The 21,993-nt window shown below is 32.9% G+C and overlaps 1 protein-coding gene and 2 long non-coding RNA genes across 4 annotated transcripts; all 3 read left to right on the top strand.

Annotated features, from left to right (window-relative positions):
* Window positions 1-194: 194 nt before the first annotated feature.
* LOC125051169 lies at window positions 195-5,749 on the top strand. Of its 2 annotated transcripts, none has more exons than XR_007117252.1 (2): window positions 195-607; window positions 3,970-5,749. It is a non-coding gene; the product is annotated as an uncharacterized LOC125051169 (long non-coding RNA). The 2 variants fall into 2 exon arrangements; XR_007117251.1 differs by lacking the exon at window positions 195-607 and adding an exon at window positions 2,482-3,121.
* A 992-nt stretch (window positions 5,750-6,741) lies between these two features.
* LOC125051128 lies at window positions 6,742-7,855 on the top strand. The gene is made up of 2 exons (XR_007117246.1): window positions 6,742-7,024; window positions 7,070-7,855. It is a non-coding gene; the product is annotated as an uncharacterized LOC125051128 (long non-coding RNA).
* A 913-nt stretch (window positions 7,856-8,768) lies between these two features.
* Window positions 8,769-10,152, top strand: LOC125051127 (Krueppel-like factor 10). Its single transcript, XM_047651288.1, has 2 exons — window positions 8,769-8,960; window positions 9,146-10,152. Exons 1-2 carry the CDS (start codon window positions 8,892-8,894, stop codon window positions 10,037-10,039), a joined length of 963 nt encoding a protein of 320 aa, XP_047507244.1. The 5' UTR covers window positions 8,769-8,891; the 3' UTR covers window positions 10,040-10,152.
* Window positions 10,153-21,993: the final 11,841 nt, after the last annotated feature.

Raw genomic sequence — 21,993 nt, 5'->3', positions numbered from 1 at the left:
AGATTATATTAACTTTTGAATAACGGTTGTCTATTAATTTTTAAATAAAAAAAAAAATAAACATGATACAGAAACTACATAAAAAAATTGTGCCCCGTGGCTGGGGCAAGATGGAAGATGGATTTTCAAAAATAATATTTTATACAAGAACTTTTTTAACTATTTAAAAACAAATTAAACGAATCAGCCAAGTGTTAGCTTTTATTATTTATTTAATAATATTCTAAATAATTTATGAAACATATTCTTTTGCTACAAGTGCGCATGTGCAATAATTACTCATTTGACTCGTTCGGTTATTTACGAATTGTTACGAATTGACTCGAATAACTGCCCGAAGTGGGAAGGTCGAGTCAGAGTGGGGACTAAAGGATAAAACAGCTTGTAGCACATGCGCACAGGCAATTCCTTTGTTCAAGTTGGTGTTTATACATTTTACGTAGGGTCAGTGTGTGAAATATAGTAAATCAAGTCATCATTGGAGTGTTTAATTTCCTACCCTAAGAACCAGATCAACTAGCCCTAACAAATCAGAAGAGCGGGATGCCATCGAGGTAAACTGATATGGTATATCATATCCTTGGTGTAAAGGATTAACGCCCACGAGGTATGCGATTTTTTTTTCCTTTCTACATTTTGTAACCTAAAGATGTAGGTACTCTTTTTTTTTATTATTTTTATTACACCTTTGAAGGTAAATTAGTTACATTTGTTATGAAACCTAGCTTACGATTATGAAGTTTTGTATTTTTACTAACGGAAGACTGTGCTATTGCGTAGGAAGTGTGGGACTGTGCTGTTTTAGGTTATCTAAATTTTTTACCAACTATAACCCGTCGGCCCTGTCTTGTCGTCTTATATCGATGAAAATCAAAACTTCCCAGCTGAAGTCCTTCATACCTACCTAACATAAATGGAAGAAAATGAATCCTATACGAGTGTTCGAAATACATAATTTTATAATATTTGATGAGGGTGATCCCAAATATTTTTACTCGACCGATCCTCATATGTTTTTATTAGTCTTTGTTGAGATTTACTCGAGTTACGTTAGATGTATATATAGTTTTTGATAATTATAATTGATAATATGTAGTTACGTCCACTAATTAGAATTTTATAGTGAGTGTTTAGTGCGTGTTTAAGAAACGTTCTGGTAGGGAGACATTATGGCGAGGTATGTACTCGGGATTTTGCTATGAGTTATGCATCGACGGCCACCGAACCTGTCCTGTAAAACATATAACGTTATTTATTTTAAAGCTGTTACATTACATATTTTTATAATACTTACCGTCGGTTTAGTTGAAATAAATTGAATCATTATTATAAGATACTAGCAGACCGGCCAAGCGCGTTGCTGTGGCTAAGGTTTTTCTTATATTACATAGTAGTAAACTATTCAAGGGAGACGGTAGGAGAACACTAGTCATGGGGACCACCATGCTTTATTGGTTGTTATGCCGTTGAATTGTAGCTTATGTGAAACGTTGGTACTTTCAACACAGCGCCATCTGTTAGAATTGTGACTGTTCAATAATAAACAAATATTTTGCAATAAAATAATATAAATTGAAATGTAAGCTATCCTATCTTTTAAGTTAGATCAAACTGCACACGGTGTGCAAAATATTTGATATCGGTTCGGTAGTCAGGAGTCGATAGTGGACAAACAACGTGACACGTAATTTATATATGTATTAAGATTTACGACAGATTACACAAGTAATTAGTTTAATTTTGTCTCATATTTTAACAATTTTTTTTTTAGAGGTTATTTGGTGAGTTGAATATTTTAATAAAGTTTTATTTTTACAGACTACTTTATTATAAATGTTTTACCATTTTTTTTTTAATTATTAGGCAACTTGAATATTAAAATAAGATACATTTAATTAATTTATTATTTTTAGATGTTCCAAGCTGATTTAATATTATAATAAGTTTCTTACAGAACTAATTTATTTTAATTTTACCATTTTTTTTAGAGGTTCTTTGGTGAGTTGAATATTTTAATAAAGTTTTATTTTTACAGACTACTTTATTATAAATGTTTTACCATTTTTGAAATTATTAGGCAACTTGAATATTATAATAAGATACATTTAATTAATTTATTATTTTTAGAAGTTCCAAGCCGATTTAATACTATAATAAGTTTCTTACAGAACTAATTTATTTTTTATAATAATAATTTTACCATTTTTTTTTTAGAGGTTCTTTGGTGAGTTGAATATTTTAATAAAGTTTTATTTTTACAGACTACTTTATTATAAATGTTTTACCATTTTTGAAATTATTTGGCAAGTTGAATATTATAATAAGTTACATTTAATTAATTTATTATTTTTAGAAGTTTCAAGTCTGTTTAATATTATAATATTTTTACAGAACTAATTATTTCAATTTTTTTTTTTTTATATATATTTTATACCATTTTTAGAAATTATTTAGTGACTGTTATTATAATAAGGTTTTTACATATATAATTTATACTTTAAAATAATTATTCATTTTTAGAAGTTCAGTTAGTTTAATATTAAGGTATTTACAAAAGTAATAAATTTTACAATAATTTTCGCCATTTATCGTAGAAGGTTAGTTTAATATCATATTATGACTTTGTTATACGAAAATTCAATTGAAACGTATTGTTTGAAGTATATTTTATTGGTAATTAAAGCTTAAATGTTTTATATATATAATCAATACAAACAATATTTTTTTTTTTATTACTACGTTGAATAATATTCTAAACTATCTTAAATATATGTATTAATAAAAAAATTATTTGATTTTATAGAGTGTCTTTGTTACTTAGAATCGACGCCAATCCTTATAGATTAAGATGGCTGGAGTAATAATGTACAATGTTTTTCTTTTGTGTAACGATTGTTTCCAGTATGACTAGACCCAATAAGAATCCAGGGTTTTAGTCCTGAGTTACGAAGTCGTTTTAGGGACGAGGCATATAGAAGTCGAACCTTATGGTTGTTTCATTGGTGAGACTAAAGCAGCTTGCTTTCCAATGCAGTAGGTGCAGGCTATAGGGCAGTCGTAAGTTAAACTTACCACGAAGCTGCAGCAGATCGAGTGGCTACGCAGGCGTTGCCACTACAAAGTAAGGTGACGCAAAATAATATCGGTGTACGGTCTAAATGATAGTTTACGTATATCTCACGAAAAGGCTACAAATTTAAGTCCGTGGCGAGACAATTAGTAGATCGTTAGTCCAAACATAGAAGATATTTCTTAAAATCGATTGGACAAATGTAGCGTTACTTCAAAGAAAGATTCAGAACAAATTTGATGTCTAGAATCTCAAGAGGAAACGAAAATGTTTTGAGTGTCAAATGATGAGTTTAACATTGATTGTTTTTCAGTTTCATAGGTATTGAAGTAGTAATAAAATGCTTCGGTCTATTTTTTCTTACCTCTACCTTTCGTTTATACCGCAGGTATTAATAGTTATGAATTTGATGTTGATTGCTTAATGCGATATTGTGATAATGGCAGCCGACATTGGCGCCATTTGGCGCTTTGACATGGTGAAATGAATTTAATAAGAATGATAACAGTAAAAGCGCTATTACTGTTGAATAGTCGTTAATTTGTTAATATATTAATGATTAACGTTAATAAGGAAATGGAATGAAACTATAGATACTTATTTGTTGAGGGATTCTTCAAATAATTTTTAGGGATTGGTTTTAAAACTTGTACAGGAATTAAGATAAAGCTAAGCGACAATTATATTACCCGTAATACGGCCTTACAGAGTATCAAACTGGGAACGGAAAAATAAAAAACCAGAACTGAAGGACTGGTAATTTGTGCACTGTCCTAGGCTGTGCATTTTGCCCGTTAAAATAGAATTGATTTTGCTTTGATTTTTCTAGATCTTAACATGAGAACAACAAACGAGCCCTCTACCGCGAATCGATAATAATCAATTGGATAATATTTCAGTCATGGGTGTTGTATTACACAGGGCCTCGCATCAGGGTACTATTAGAAAGCTGATGGTATTTCTGGTTTTAAGTGAGAGCAAGGGTAGCAAAGATGAAAAAGATGACCTGGTAAGATGACTCTATAGGACAACGACACAGTAAGACTGTATATTATGAGGTATTAATATTATTATATTTTTTTTGCTGCTTAGAGATTTAAAATATATAAGAAGCAAGCATTCGCAAGTTTAGGTTTTAAGGAGGAATTAGTAATCCTCCCGTAGTCAATTTTACATGCACCATGTTAAATGGGAGCATTCAAAGTTGGCATTGCTGATAAAGAAGTTTGATTTACTTCAAATGAGTAAGACTCTGCTGAATGTTAACATACTGCAGAGCCTAGTCTTTCATGACATTTCTTTTGCGGTAATTCACTTTGGGTATATTACAAAGGGTTGCTTTTTGATACAGCATCAAACAGACATAAGTCTCAATTTCATTAACAAATCTGAAACTTCGATGTCACGTCATGTCGACAATTTAACTTGCTTGCTAAGGCTGTTGTTCTTTTTGTGTACTGTGGCTATGTGCTTAGAAATTCAAAATTACATATGACCTTTTAACATATTATGTATTCCCTACAAACCAATCAATACTTGGTTAGTTTTTTTTTTTTTTTTTTTTTTTTTTTTTTTTTTTTTGGTCTTAATAATGGATATGAAATACTTTCATTATGTCTGATGATAAAATATCTTAAAACAGAATTGATTAAATGTTGTAATGAAATTTAATAATGTAAGAAAATTATTGTATCATCTTGATCGGTTACCAATGAGGTTGTATTTGACAAAGTAATGTCAAATTATTTGATAAAGTAATTTCACATTTAATTCATCTCCAGAAGTGATAGTATCCTAATAAAAGTGATGGCTTAATATAATAAGTAAGTTTTGAGTGCGTTGAAATATGTTGATGAAAAATAATACTCTAAAGAAGTAGGGTTGTAGTAGTAATAGTTCAAGTATTTGTTGTGCTTTCGATAAGTATTTTTTCTGAAGTCTGCACGAAAATCTGCAGCGTTTTTGTCAAAGAAAAGAGGGAGAGAGCGATTGAGACTTGAACACCGATGGTGTTTTTAATACATATCAATATCATTATTATTTTATTATGGGAAAAAATTACCATTTTTTTTTTTGTTGGTTTGGACCTTTTGCTAAGACCCAGTTGGCTATTTTACAAAATGTGGACATTAGTTAGCAATTATGATAGTAATTTCTTATATTATTGAACTAATTTAACTAATTTTAGCTCTGGTTTTTAATTAGCCTTGGTATCATTTAATAATATAGAAAGACTGGGAAAATTAAATTATGGGATTTGGTCAGCTTAATTACTCAATAATTAATCTACAAAGAAGTTTCACTTTTGACATGTGTACCTTGTACTTACGCACTATTTATTCGTATAATTGACATAGACTAGAATATTTCTTTATTTATTTAGTTAATAAGCTTACGACATCACACACAGTACTAAATCTACTAATTATTTTACAAAATCTTACATCTTAAATGTGTGACAATTAATGTAAACATAAGTTTTACAAAAAAATATATAAATTATAAAGTACAATTAAAACATATACGAATATCAATTTCACATGATAAATTCACTATTGTGAATATAAAGAGATCATAATGGACTTAGTTTGGTAAAACTTTATTGTGATCTTAAAAGATCACAGTAGTTTCAGTTATGTAGGACTTTATTGTGAATATAAAGATATCTCAAAGGATTTAGTTATGTAAACTATATTGTGAATATTAAGAGATCACAATAGATATAGTTATATAAACTTTATTGTGAATATGGGTAGTTTACATAACTAAATCTAATATCACAATGCATTTAGTTATGTATACTTTATTTTAAATGTAAAGAGATAAAACTGATTTACTTATGTAAACTTTATTGTGAATTTAATGAGATCACAATACATTTAGTTACGTAAACTTTATTTTAAATGTAAAGAGATAAAACAGATTTACTTATGTAAACTTTATTGTGAATTTAATGAGATCACAATGCATTTAGTTATGTATACTTTATTTTAAATGTAAAGAGATAAAACTGATTTACTTATGTAAACTTTATTGTGAATTTAATGAGATCACAATACATTTAGTTACGTAAACTTTATTTTAAATGTAAATAGATAAAACAGATTTACTTATGTAAACTTTATTGTGAATTTAATGAGATCACAATGCATTTAGTTATGTTAACTTTATTGTGAATTTTAAAGATCACAATGCATAAAAAGATCACAATACATTTAGTTACGTAAACTTTATTTTAAATGTAAAGAGATAAAACAGATTTACTTATGTAAACTTTATTGTGAATTTAATGAGATCACAATACATTTAGTTACGTAAACTTTATTTTAAATGTAAAGAGATAAAACAGATTTACTTATGTAAACTTTATTGTGAATTTAATGAGATCATAATACATTTGGTAATATAAACTTTATTTTAAATGCAAAGAGATAAAACAGATTTACTTATGTAAACTTTATTGTGAATTTAATGAGATCACAATACATTTAGTTACGTAAACTTTATTTTAAATGTAAAGAGATAAAACAGATTTACTTATGTAAACTTTATTGTGAATTTAATGAGATCATAATACACTTGGTAATATAAACTTTATTTTAAATGCAAAGAGATAAAACAGATTTACTTATGTAAACTTTATTGTGAATTTAAAAAGATCACAATGCATTTAGTTATGTTAACTTTATTTTAAATGTAAAGAGATAAAACAGATTTATTTATGTAAACTTTATTGTGAATAAAAAGAGATCACAAAACAGATTCAGTTATGTAAACTTTATGGTGAATTTAAAGAGACCACAATGCATTTAGTGATGTGAACTTTAATGTAAAATATATTGTAAATATAAAGAGATCTCAAAAGATTTAGTCATGTAAACTATATTGTGAACATAAAAAGATCTCAAAAGATTTAGTTATGTATGTATGTAAGACTATTGTGAATGTAAAGAGGTCACAGTAGATTTGGATGTGTCCGACTATTGTGAATGTAAAGAGGTCACAGTAGATTGGATATATAAGTAATAAGACTATTGTGAATGTGAAGAGGTCACAATAGATTTTAGATATTATGTAAGACTATTGTGAATGTAAAGAGGTCACAGTAGACTATTGTGAATATGAAGAGGTCACAGTAGATATGATATGATAAGACTATTGTTAATTATTGATGACTTGATATTTTAAAAGAGTACCGAGAGTTTTTTACGCCGGCTTTTTCTCTCGGCCTACACCCCATGTCTTCTTTGCCGATGAATAGGGATTTCTACCGATACATATTTAATGACGTGAAATAGGTGATACCTGTATCTTTTATTCCATTATAAATAAACATAAATTAAATTTAGGTTCAATTTAACTAAAGAGATGTAATTCAAGAATGAAAGTTAAAAGATACATAGAATTAATTTTGTTTCTGTTTTGAGTTGTAATTTACAAAGCATTGTTTTTGTTTTTCTTTTTTTTGCGAGACGCAAACATTGTCAGGAAAGGCCGACTGTTAGCTTTTATTATTTATTTAATAATATTCTAAATAATTTATGAAACATATTCTTTTGCTACAAGTGCGCATGTGCAATAATTACTCATTTGACTCGTTCGGTTATTTACGAATTGTTACGAATTGACTCGAATAACTGCCCGAAGTGGGAAGGTCGAGTCAGAGTGGGGACTAAAGGATAAAACAGCTTGTAGCACATGCGCACAGGCAATTCCTTTGTTCAAGTTGGTGTTTATACATTTTACGTAGGGTCAGTGTGTGAAATATAGTAAATCAAGTCATCATTGGAGTGTTTAATTTCCTACCCTAAGAACCAGATCAACTAGCCCTAACACAAGGTTTCCTAAGCCTTAAATCCCATAATTTAAATACTATCTGTTTTTTATAATATTTAAATACCATTTATATTCATTTTCCATTAACTTATTTAATGCTATGTTACCCGACATAGGTTTTTCGGCGCATTTTAAGTAAGTCACGATTTTGTTCATGACCAAGGAACATGATTATTTTGTTTATATACGAGAATTTTCCAACGAGCTACAAAGTTTGAACTGGTATGTAATATAAACATGTTAACTAAGTAGTTCAATCTTTTCTGTTTTGAATGGATATGGAAATTTTTTAATTTTTTAAACATTTTTAATTTGTATAATTTCTTTATTATAATTTAATGTGCTTTATGTTATCTACACTACTTTCTGAGCGTTCATGAAGCTGAGGAATAAATTAATTAAAATATGTAATGATTGTAAACAAGAACGTAAACCAAAACAAATCCGTATTTGATGTATGTGTACTTCCTAATTCGTGTATCAGCCTGATGTGTGCATTCGCGTTGTTACTGTTGCGTATTTGTTTGGTTTAGCGAATTTCTTGCGCGGTCGTTGACACCTGCCAAAATGCAGCAAAACAAACCCGTCCGGTGGTGCCGACGCGCATGTCGCTGCAGCCGCAGGGCGCTGTGACCTTGCTCGCCCGCGCCCCTCGCGACGTCATGCGGGGGCGCGCCGGTGACGTCACGTAGCGACCTCGGCGATCGTCACTCGCTGTACACGTGAATAACACGCGCCGGCACGCTTTAGCTGCGTGATCACTGCGCCGCCATTGGCTGCTCTGGCCGCGCCGTCCGCTCCCATTGGCCGCCCTTCGCCCGCGCTCCGCACCAGCTCGTGCTTCGTGCCGTGAAACACCGCGAAGCGGTTTATTCGTCTGCCGATTGCCGACGAATACTAACGCGCCTTGAGTAGAATCGCGTCGCGCCAAAGCAAGTTTACTGTATTAAAAAGAAAGTTTCTCACCTTTGAATGAACAGTCAGAATGTCTACTCTCCTCGATGTTTGCGGTCCTCTTTCCCCGCCGTCAACGCCGCCGTTGATGGAAGACAAAGTAAGTTTCGGTTATTTTTTTTTTAATTAATTAAATGAAAAAAATATATATTTGTAAATTATTTTTAAAAAACAATCTTTACCTTGGACAATTGAAAGTATGTAGCGCACAGCGCGAACACGCATCGCACGCGTGCTCTGACTCACCGAACATATACTTACGGCAGAACGTTTCTTTGTCTACAGGTGGAAGTATTGAAGAAGGCAGCTGTAAAAAGGGCTAGAGAGTCGCCCCCTGTGGGGTTCGTCACACCCCAGCCATCTGACTCTGAGGGTGAAGATGAATGCAGCAAGCGCTCTCGGTGCGAGTTGGCCCGCCTGCTCCTCACCACACCTCCTCCAGAGCCGCAAGTGTGTCCGCGACCATCGGTCATTATGCGGGCTCACAAGGATGGAACCTGCAGCCCAGAACCGCTGCTGCCGCCACCGCCGCCAGAATCAATGAACATTCTTAAAACTCTTAAATTTAAAATGAACCGTGGCCACAGTTATTCGCAAGTGAAATATATTGCGACTCAGACACAAAGCCCTCCCGCCCTTGTTGAGACGCCGGCGAAAGTTGAAGAGCCGCGAGTGCCGTCGCCGCACCCAGAATTGCCCACTAAACAGGAAGAGCGGGTTCCGGCGGCCACACCCGGCTGGGTGCCATTAGCGCCCCGCCCCACGCCAGCAGTCATCGTTCCGGGCAACCTAATTCCCACAACTGCCCTATGGCTCGTGACTCCCGCCCCGGCCGCCCGACGCAGGCTCTACGAGTGTTCACATCCTGGTTGTGGAAAAAATTACTTTAAGTCTTCACATTTGAAAGCTCACGCCCGAACCCACACGGGAGAGCGGCCATTCCGCTGCGCGTGGCCTGGATGCGAGCGACGTTTCTCCCGATCTGACGAGTTGTCCCGCCACAAGAGGACACACACGGGCGAAAAGAAATTCGGTTGCCGCGTCTGCAACCGCCGCTTCATGCGATCCGACCACCTCGCGAAGCACGTAAAACGGCACGCCAAAGAAAGAACGCCACAACCAGTGCTCAGGCTGCTTCCTTCTCCGCCAATGGCCATCCAGCCCACCGCAATGAACTGACTGTGATTTAGATCTCATGATCGTTAGCTTAGTACTCTTTAAGACTGTCCTATCTACTACTTAGCTAGCACTTAAGGTTAACTTGTAAGATAAAAATATAAAGATTTGATTTACACTGTGGTTTGATTTCACTACACGCACACGTAACACTTCACTTTAAATGAGAAAAAACACTTTAACTTACACCCTCTGGGGTGAGGCGGCCGACTGTCGACTCGCGCCCGGCTCACCCGACTTCTGATAAGAAAAAAACCTAACAGCCTTATCTTGTGAGAGTCGAGTGATATGCGATTTAATTTAATTTAAATATTTGCTTTAACGAACATTATAGTACATTCACATCATTCTAAAACGCGAATAAAAAAAACAATGATATTATTGTACCTAAATGATGTATTACATCTGAATTATCAAGTGGATTTTGGGTTTAAAACTAGTTCTAAATATTGCATAATGTTTTCAGCATTATTTATACATTATAATAAAATATCTCGTATTAAAGTTATTTGTAATTGGAAGCGCAAACATTTCTGCGTACATTATATATTTTCTTCATACTAAAAATTATCGAAATAATGCAATTCATGTGAGGAAATCTAAGATATTTATTATTTATGTAAACTCGAGCAGATTTCTACTAAGTCGTGCATAATCCGGATATTCTATTGAATTTATGTAATTCATGATAATGTCTTTGCTAATATTAGCAAATTATTAGTACACGATTTATACATATTTGTGGATCATTTTGGTAATTTTTGAGTTAGGTGTATAATGTAAAGAGATCAGCTTATTTGTATTACATCTGTAAGCCTATTTAATATATCAATTTATAATCTGTTGACACACGATGCATTTTGTAGAGTACGCAAAATTATTAATGCGCAATATTATATGATAATTTTGTACGACACTTTTTGCATCAAAATTACAACACATTTACTATACGCTCTCTTCACGGCATCCTGTTTTGCCATTTAAATAAATACAGTTATTTTTTAAATATATAACAAATAAAAAAAAACTAATATTTATTAAAACGTTTAATAAAATTTCGAAAATCACGACTAACGGATGGTTCATAAACGAATATTGTGTCCTTTAAAATGCATTTCACTTCAATAAACGGTATTAATTTAATTAATTTTATCTTTCACAAAAATATAACATATCCTGTTTATTGACCTCTTAATAATAGCTAAAACTTGAAATCCATTACAGTCACAATATTAACACGCGGTGCCCACGCCTTGCGGTTGTGTACGTGACGTCACACTTTCTTGATAGCGAACACTTCCTAAGATAACATGCCATAACAAATTCGGTTAATAACATTCCTGTTTCCATGATTGTCAAGGTTAATATTCCATTAATGAGAGAAATTCGAGAGGTCCATTTTTTTAATTAACTACATTTATAGTAAATTCAGTAAATTTACTGGAGAGATAGATTTTATACCTTTAAACCCCTATAAACCTCTAGTGAGTATACATTTTTAAATATACTTTTGTTGAGGAAAATGCGTAAACAATTGGACAACAACAGGAGTTGAAACAAACGCATATTAAGAATTAAATATTCAAATTTCCTTTAAAATGCACAATAATATTTCCAGCCTTGCGATTCTGTAACTCACTTTTCGAATTTTGATTTGGCATCGACAATCGTAAAATGACTGCTTTACGACTGATTTGAGCGCGACCGCCGCTGTGAAAACCGCTGTGAGAGTTCGAAAAGCAAGTTACAGAATCGCAAGGCTGGTATCATCCCACTTCGATGGCAGGAAGTCTTCCATAGTCTGCTACTCTAGGCATTTCGTGCAAACTGGCGAGCTGTGGGATGGTTTTCCAGTATAGGTCTCTGGATCTCTAGTCAAATCCCAATAACAAAACCCATCTTTCCGTTTAACCATAGACAATTAAAGTAAATTGCCTTTGGTTTAACCGATGTGATTTAAATTGATTCCGTTATTTATAAAGCTGTCTTTAACAACAACTATAATATTTGTACAATATTTGGTAATAAGTAATATATGAACGACTCGTCCTTAAAATTATATGGCGTTTCAAAAAAGCGCGGGATCGAAATTTTTGGAGGGAAATATGGGAGGGCCCAAATGGGCCAAACCCTTTACTACTTACGATTTACTGATAGAGATAATATGTGTAAGCTGTCATAAATGCTTTGACAAATTACCAAGACATCCTTGACAAGACATCTATTGTCACATCACAACTAACCTAGGTCAAACTTTAGCTATGTCACCGGAAACAAATAGAAGGCCATGGTTAATAGATATTTCATAGTTTTATTGCCTATTAAATAGGGCGGCCTTTAAAAACATTTCAAACTATGACCATGATACCTAATATTTTCAAAACTCATTAAGATTTTTTTTGTTACCAATAACCGAATAAACCTCATGGTTTATTCGGTTATTGGCAACAAAAAAAATCTCCAGAAAACTATCTCTTTCAATTAAATCTGACGTTACCTAATCGGGCTTTAAGTTTTATGGTGAACTCTCAAAGACCGTTAAGTGAGTAGGTACATGGAATTAATTTAACGTTCGTTCTAAATAGTATTGCAGCAAAAGAAGTGAATTTAATAATATATGTAGTAGTGAGCAAATCGTGTACAGTCCAAATTCTATAATATGGCCTTGACTTGAGAAAGGGACTTAACGAGTCAGCACCCTGTTATACAATATTTTTGCCCGGCCAAAAAACTTCCTCCTATCAGTATGATGTGTGATTTTTAGCGCGCATAATGACAGACGCGTCAAATTACAAATTTCAGACGTCAAAATGATAATTAGACCATCTTTAAATCGATTATTTAATTGTAAAGCACGAATATACTTATAAATTTCGAAGATAATAAACATCCACCACTGAATTAATTGTGGACTAATTAATATTTCATAAGATCAACCGTTTCAAGAATGGTTGGATTTCACTAAATCGCCAATAATATCAATAAATGTTAACGTGGAGAGATATATACTAAACGCAATCTCTTTTAAATTATAATGTTATATGACTTCTTCATTGTTAGTTTAGATCATGCATCCGTCTAACTTTTACAAAATTTTAGTCAGAGACAGATTTGAAACAAAAATGTGTATATATATAAGACTCTCCCCCAACTTAGATACGTATTCTAGGCTTATTAATAAAGTTTAATTTCCTACTATAAGGTTAAATTGAGCTTTTCACAAATGCTGCCTAAATCCTGTGTCCTCACAATAAGACATATTCTATCTTAAAGCAACATTTCCAACTAAAGTTTGACCCCATCACACTAACTAACATTCTCTTTTTCTTGGCACATTTTTTGAACAATTAATTCATCCTTAGGTATTAAAAGTAAAAAAAAAAATGTAAAATAGCTGTTTCTAAATTTCTAAAGAGCCTTGATTACGATGCAACATAAAATTTGGTATCCATATTCCATAGCCATTTGAGTTAGACTTTTAAATGCATTCACACACGTTTGATTCACACACCCTTAAACATATTTCCACACTCTCAACCACTCATGCTTTAGTTTTATTTATTAGTTATTATTTGTAACTTTAGTTTAGTCATAGTATGTAGTCATCTCTTTGTATATTTTCTGTCCGCTATGGAAGGATGGTGACCCGTTACTAGGACTTCTATAGTCTTATTAATTTTTATAGGCACCAGCTTCTCACAGTTGTAGCTGGTATTGACCTGCAACATGTAAACAATCCAATATTGTAAAGAGGTAAAAAACATTATTATTTTTATTCATCTCGCAGTAATTTCGTATTGTACTTTTTTGTGCGGTGCATAACATTTTATGGTCTTGAGTATAAATAAATGGCATATTAGGATTTTATAATAAGAATTTTACGTATTCATTGACCCTGATTGTTATATTATACGTTGCTGAGTTCACACTTGGTCAAGGTTTTCTAGTCAATACAATGAAAACAAGTATTTTGGCGTTTTGATTCAAATATATTTGTATGGGAATATAAGGCAGGGAACAGAGGTTGTAGCCACTGGAATTAAAACGATTCTAAATATACCAGAGATCAAAATCAATTAATGTAAAGAATGTAATTTTTTATGATTTTGATTTCAATATAAAACATTATTAATTATACAGAAAAATACAATCAAATCTACTACAATTACATTTTAAATCCACTGTGGTTTGTATTTAAGTAAAAATAGCATTCTTGTTAGGAGAGCGACAAATGCATATAAAAATAATTCTTCAACTTGCTTTTTATCTTGCTACCTAATAACTGACCGAGATGTCCTTACTTAGACAATAGTCATGCCAATTATCCTACAGTGTACCCATAGATGATTTCTACTGGTATAACCAACCTTCCATATACATTATTTAACCACATTCAACACATACACATACCCGAAATATGTTACATATTTCTGAAATATTGAATAACTTATAACACGTTAGAGTGAACTGTTAAAGGAAGATAATAATCTATTTTTTCTATACTAGTATTATCCGTCTTGCGCCATGACAGCTACCACCTCCAACTAATAATGCGCAAAATCCAGGCTAAACGGCGTGCTGGTAGAAGGAAAATAACATGACTTCGCAACGGTAAAAAGTGGACGCGTATTGCGACTGCGGAAGAGTTGGTGCATCAGTACAAGACAAGTCAACGCTAAGGCAGCCAAGAGACTGACAGCCACCAGTATTTGAAAGGCTTAACAAGAAGTAAGTTTCGTGAGATTGTAGAATGCTTTAATTAACAGAACCAAACTCTTGTGAGAGTCTTTATTTGTAAGTGTCGTGGGTTATATTAACAACAAAAAAATTAAAATACCCATGACAGTCGGATTTGTAAAGAAATTCGGAGGAAAAACAGTCGAATTTCGAAACGAAAACGTTTGGTCGAAGATTTATAAAGAATTATCTATATGTATATATTTTCAAAGTTTACGTGACACAGAAGCCAATCTGAAGAGCTATTTTTTTAAAAACTCAGTCACTTTCAGTAAGACTTAATACAATGTTCTAAATCTTGAATAAGGGAAAAAATATGTTATATATTTAAAACTATACAACTACCATACATAAACCAATGCGTTAATTGTTTAACTTAATTACCGTGAAATAATATATTTTCTCGATATAAAAAACGATATCAAAAGTGATTTTTCAAATCGTGTTGCATGACGCAGAAGAAAAGTAAACAAGCTAATTAGGTCACAGGTCATACATGAACTCATGGACAAATTGTTCTAAATATAGGCTCAATCAGTCGCAGTCTCAAGGGCCTAACTCGGTAGGGTCTATAATTAGAAAAAACACATGCACATACACATTAATGCGAGGTTCTATCATGTTTATTCCCGACTAATAGAGAATAGAGAACGTGTAACTGAATTTTATGTAATAAAGAACAAAGATACTTGATTCTTTTATACAGAAGTGGACAGTTGTTTGACCAAGTGATATGCGGCCTATTAAAGGGCACGATGGTCCAGGAGAGGCCTATATAGCCGCCAATTGAATGAACCCATGAATTTTTTAGAACTCTTCAGTATGAGCTAGAAAAATCTAATCCGAAAACTTACTACTTACTGCTGCATTTGGCATTCTGAAAAGGTGGGAGCTTGTAGTTTATTGTTTATCAGAATGCCAAATCATAAAATGACTGCTTCACGACTGATTTGAGAGCGACCGCCGATGCGAAAACCGTTGTGTGAGTTCGAAAAGTGAGTTACAGAATCGCAGGGCTGAAATAGCGAATTCAATGTTGGAGTTAATAATTAGCAAACAAACAACACATATTCGATTGCAAACTGTTTGCTGACCACGATATAATTCTGATATTCACTTGAAATGTCGAAACGTAATTACAGTATTAAATTAGCATTTATATGCCTTAAATCATTAAAATTGTCTGAGGTCGTAACTCTGCTACGTGTAGACTATGGTCGACGTAATCCAATTAAACCCCAAGAAGACACAAGTTTACGCGTTTTCTATTAAAAAAATACCCTTTGTCACTACTCCTCCTTGTAGCCACAGCCAGCATCGGTCAGTTTCGCGGTCATTTGGAAGGGAAGGCTAAATTATCCTCTAAGAAGCTTGCCGTGCTTAGCAAGGCGAGACGGTAGGTGAATCCGGGTCACCGCTTAATTGTTTTTGGTATTACCACAAGAACCCAGTAAATAAATATTCATAGTATTTTTTTATAAGTGAGACATAATGAAGCGTCTTCAGTCATATAAATCGTGTGTGGTTTGGAGCCAGAAAATCCATTTATTTTTTGTCAAAATAATTATCTATTTAAATCCTCTAGGTTCATTGTCTTATAAGAAACATTCTAAACTTTTATCGATTCATTCATCGTCACTAACAGCTCAGTGAATAGCTGTCACTTGTCACCGCTTCTACATATTAATAATAAATACATTCAATCCAGTCATCACTGTCCACGAGGCAGCGTAGTGACAAAAAACGTCACTTCAGTTTTCCCGCCAATTATGACGCATCGGGAATATTTATAAACATATTATAGAAAATAACTATTCTATTAACATTAATTATTTATTTATTAAAAAGTCGTAAAAGATATTTTGTAAAACATAAAGATTTAAATGTGTCTTATAAGAAATAAAATAACAAGTATTTAATAATGAAAATAAAATATATTGTGTAATATAAGTTTAATCAAATAATTAAACAGTTAAGCTGTATGCATACGTTAAAATTTTTAAGATGTTATCTAATTTAGTTACCTTAATTTTAAATTAAGGCCTAACCTCAGGAAAAAACGTACCCAGTTAACGTTTATAAAATCACGTACAAAATGTATGATAGAAAATCCCTAAATCGTATGCACTCGTGACGACTTGCGCGGGAGTGCACGACTCGGATGCGTGACGATTGACGCACGTCATTGTTTTAAATTTTTCAGTGTCATACACCGCATACCTATACACTTGAAAAACAATTTAAGTGATTTGATAAATATTACACATTTGCTCATCTCACTAATAAAGATGTTTCTTGTAACTAATTATTATTCTAATAGGCAAGTCGTCGACTCTTTGGGTCTAAGGCAAGCTGGTTTCTCACGATGTTTTCCGTTACCGTTCGAGCGAATGTTAAATGCTCTTAAAGAAATTCCATTGGTGCACAGCCGGGGATCAAACTTACGACCTCAGGGATGAGAGTCGCACGCTGAAGCCACTAGGCCAACACTGCTCGTTTCTTATAATTACTACCTTTAAAAATGAAAAGCTTTATATTATATTACTTATTTTATTTGGCGTTTGGAGTGCATTACAGCATTCGTGTTCAATGACTTAAACTGTAATTCGTAGAGTATAAACTACTGTCTGACAGGTCTAGTCTAGTATTACCAATAATTATATATTCCCATAACTATACCTCGTGACGCTTTGCGCAGGTGAACTGTTCACGGTGCGGAAGCGTGACGATTGACGCTCGTCATTCTTACACGCTCGCCAATTACGTGACAAAATACTTTGGGTGACAGAGGTGGGACTTCCTTTTAAGGCTAGGACGCTATTAAAGAGCTGTAGAGTTGGTAAGGTAACTGTATGTTTTTTGTTTTTATGTACGCAATAATTATAAAAAACCGAGAGATAATACAATGCACTTGCAGGCTAATTTATCAAATTAACATACTGACAAAGGTAATAAGCTGATTATTTTTGTAAAGTGAGCCAACACGAAACGAGAGCGTGACGTTTGATGTCACAAACCGTCAACAACGTGACATATAGTCGCACTTAGCTGTATGCAATTTTAAGATTATTTAATTGCATTAATGAAAACATACAACTTAAGATTAATAATTATTTTTTATTTAAGATGTGTACAGTACATAATTCCTAGTAAATCGACATTTGGTAGTATTTTAGTGGTAGGTCGGGACATAGTGACACTAAATAGTGGGTCATTTGTACCAGTATGTCGGTTTTTGTGGAACAAATCGATTGACACCCTAATTAATCCGACGAGTTCGACTAACGTCCACGCGATTGGGCCGTCGGTACCAGCGTTCTGACCATCTTTTTTTTTTTCATTGCGTAATAAGACCCCTGAAGAACCGCCATACTGGTACAAATGACCCACAATTTTTTGTCACTATCTCCCGGCCTATGGTATTTAATGATAAATTAATTATGTAAGTATTGCGCAAGTCTCAAACTCATTGTGTATGCAATAAAGTAATTAATTTAATCATTTTAAATACATGTACATAATAAAGAAATGTGTCATGTAAATATTATGCAATTTTTTAACTTATGTATTGTATACATAATGATTTTCGGCACGAATTTCTTTTCTTTCGTTTGACCCTCCGCTGCACCAAAGTATTTTTACCCGTTCAATCAGTGAAAGAATAATAAGATATCATGTGTCGAACATCGATCGATCGTTGGGACCCTAGGATCTTAGTGCCCATTCTAGCATCGGGTTACCGATGGAAAAATCTAGGCTGAACACCTAAAAAAACTCCCATGGGAGCTCAGAGATAGTAATAAATCCATAGATTCGCCAATGGACGCATTTTTCCCACTTGCCTATAAAGAATAGAAGCATAATATATATAGAAGCATTAATATGTATTTCTTTACTGACAAGTCATAAGTGTACATGTGATTAAATGATTTTTGAATTTTGGATCAAAACAGATGTACTAATAAGTACAGCTACTGGATTATTATTATTATTTATAACAGGTACCAAGATAACCACTCGTTGCGTGTTGGCCTTTGTCCTTAGGCGAGTACGTGCTTACTAACATCAAGACCTTTTGTCTGGCTGTAAATTTTATACATACTCGTGGGTATGTTATAAAAGTGTAATCGTAAAATGTATGAATAATTTCATTTGTTTACGCAAGTATTTATATATTACTTGCGTCAACCAAAGACATATCATCCCCCGGATAGAGTATCAATTGAAATTGTATTCATAATTTTCTAAATTATCTCATGTGAAGTTTTAAAATTCTAGAATGTCGTTCGGAAGTTAAGAATTTTAAAACACGATGACGCCATCAAGGAAAGGCCAATACTCAGATCATAATCATGTTTACGTCCGTCCAAGAACATAAGGAAAATAAAAATACGTAAGAAATATACGACATAGATGCTAACAAAGGCCTAAGGATTGTTATTACGAGTATATATGCATGATATGTTTTCAAATCTCGTACAATCCATAGAAATTATTAACACTTAAAAACTACGCGCATCAACACTATGTAAAACCAGCTACGCACTGAAGTATTTCCAAACCAATTCGACGTTGGGTCCTTCAAGAAAAGAGCGTAAAAATTTCTAATAGGCCGGCAACTCACGCGCAAAAACTCTGGCTTTGAGAGGGTATTTTACATTTAAAAGTAAATACTTTAAGTATAATAAGCTCATATTTATAACATTTTTAAATTATTTATTATAAAACTTCTCGACCGAAACTTGTCGTATATTATGTCTAGCTTGTTTTTTTTAAATTGTGGGCTTGTATTATCGTAGGTATATGTTTTAATTGTATTTTTAATTTCTATTTTTTTTTTTGTGAAACTTATGTTTACATTAATTGTCACACATTTTAAATGTAAGATTTTGTAAAATAATTAGTAGATTTAGTACTGTATTAGTATTACTGTGAGTGATGCCGTAAGCTTAATAACTAAATAAATAAATAAAAATAAATAAATAAGCTCTTTTATAGGAGAAATATTTTCAATAACATTTATTTTAAAAGCGTTTTTTTCACACCTTTAACTGGCCTAACTTCAGCATTATATTTAGTTTATATTTGAGTTGACAAGTTTTATATAGGTACCTTAGGGTATATTATACCCATGTTAAAATATATTTATCCCTCCATTTCGACAAGTTAGTTTCATATTACATTTATTTGTCATAATTACATAATTGCTGGGTTATATTATGACCTATAGATGGTCTAGGTAGGTCGTTAAAAGATCATTGAAATTGAAATATTTGCCCCGTTACAGGGGACTGTAAGTTATATTAAAAATGGTATTTATAAACATCATAATTATATTAATTACTCATTGCATTCAACAGGATGAGATAACTTTATCGCAAATAATAGACGCAAATTGTAACATTCAATTTATTTTGTTGTATGACAAAACCTTGGCAACAGTTTAATAGAGAAATAGCCAAATTTCTCGAATATTCGAATTGAACAGTAGTGAATTATATTCTAACCGACTTCACAGAAAGGTTTACAATTTAAATTTCGTTTGTTTGAAGAGCGTTCTGATTCCATAGATGCGGCTCTTGTAATTCGCTGGATAGCTTTATGTGTAAACATTTAAAAGTCTTTTAGGAAAGTTCGCCGTAGATTTTCCGCCGTTCATTCGTAAAGGCATATTAATATATTACAGTGAAATTAAATATGTTAGTTTTGTCGCACCACCACTATGCGAAACCTGCTGCCAACTGAAGTTATTCCGAACCAATTTGACTTAGGGTACTTTAAGAAAAAAGCGCACCAATTCTTAAAAGACCGGCAATGCACTTGTGAGCCTCCTGTCCGTTTGCGTTTGCGCTATTTATTTTTTAAAAAAATTTGCTCAATGTTTGCATGAGCTGAAACTTTCTATTGGGAACACGCCTATTCTGTGGAAGGGAATGGGCCAGATAATTATAATAATAACATGTTTCCGAGTTCGAACAATCGGTGTCTCCATTACAATTAATTTTACAATCACACACCACTCATAGTGATTACAATTTACAGACAAAACACAATACAGTATGGAACATTGTTCTAGATACGAGTAAATAAACCAGTGAAGGTCATAGCTGCACATTTGTTTAAAACTAATGTAATTTAATTTTCCAGTCTGGTTACAAGGAAAATCCCAGGCAAAGAAGGACGGATACCTGGATCTATGTAAAAAAATTTAATACATTTAGTATTGTATTTATATTAAAAACACGCCAAAGCTCTGCAATTTAATAACACTGGTATTTATGTTTACAAACTTTTATTTTTCAAACTATTTAATACTAAAGCTTTCATAACAAACTATGGCAACAAGTTCTAAGAATTCCTAGAGTAATTTTATTCTTGGCGTATAGTGACAGTGTGTCAATGTTGCAGCGCGGGCGCGGCGATGACGTCATGCGCACGCATTCAACGCGTGCTGCCGTTGTCACGCCCACTGCACGTTACCAAAGTGGCTCTCGCAGGACGGGCTAAAGGTTGGTATTGCAATAATTAATTAATACGCTACCATTTAAATTTATCTCACAGATATTTATATGATATTTAACTACGTAGTATCTGAAACAAAGCTTTTGTGTTTTTGTACCTTAAAAATATGTTTAGACTCATTCAGCCATATAAAACTAATCTAATTAAGATCTTTTTATGTCATGATAATGTACCGATGAAAAGATAAAACAAATATTTATCGAAATCCTACTATTATGATAACTCTAAGGAAATCTTCCAACCGATGTGACCTTGGAGATCATAGACAATTCCCGTAGCACGTAGCTGAACATTTGTAGCCGGTTCTACGATTTATAAATAGTCTTTAAGTCCACTTACATATAGTCCAGTCAAATTATGGCTAAAAACGGGTTAAATAAACATGAGCGAACACAGTTTGGGGATTTTGAGGATCGATAGGGGGGTGTATTCTGAGCATAAATTCCAATTTGAGGGGTTGTACTGAGGTCAGCTCAAGGTCATTTCGATGGAAACGCGTTTAATTCGATATCTCGAGAATGGTTAGTGTTAGGCGAAAAATTGTAGAGACCTTTTCTTTTCCTAACTAAATTTACTAACTTTTTTATTTGAAACTTTTTTTTATAACATTAATATTTTTCAAGTTATTACTCCCGCAAGGCAGAAATTTTACTTTTTTTTCAATCTTTCGTCGTTTTCTCCCCAACCATTTAATTTAA

The sequence above is a fragment of the Pieris napi genome, chromosome 7, assembly GCF_905475465.1.
Source record: "Pieris napi chromosome 7, ilPieNapi1.2, whole genome shotgun sequence".
In the NCBI taxonomy this organism is placed as follows: Eukaryota; Metazoa; Arthropoda; class Insecta; order Lepidoptera; family Pieridae; genus Pieris; species Pieris napi.
Note: the sequence above shows the minus strand (reverse complement) of the source record. Positions and strands in the feature narration are given on the sequence as shown.

Coding starts and splice junctions, on each gene's coding strand:
- LOC125051127 (XM_047651288.1), top strand. CDS start 8,892: ATGTCTACTCTCCTCGATGTTTGCGGTCCTCTTTCCCCGCCGTCAACG. Junction 8,961..9,145: donor CGCCGTTGATGGAAGACAAA/GTAAGTTTCGGT, acceptor CTTTGTCTACAG/GTGGAAGTATTGAAGAAGGC.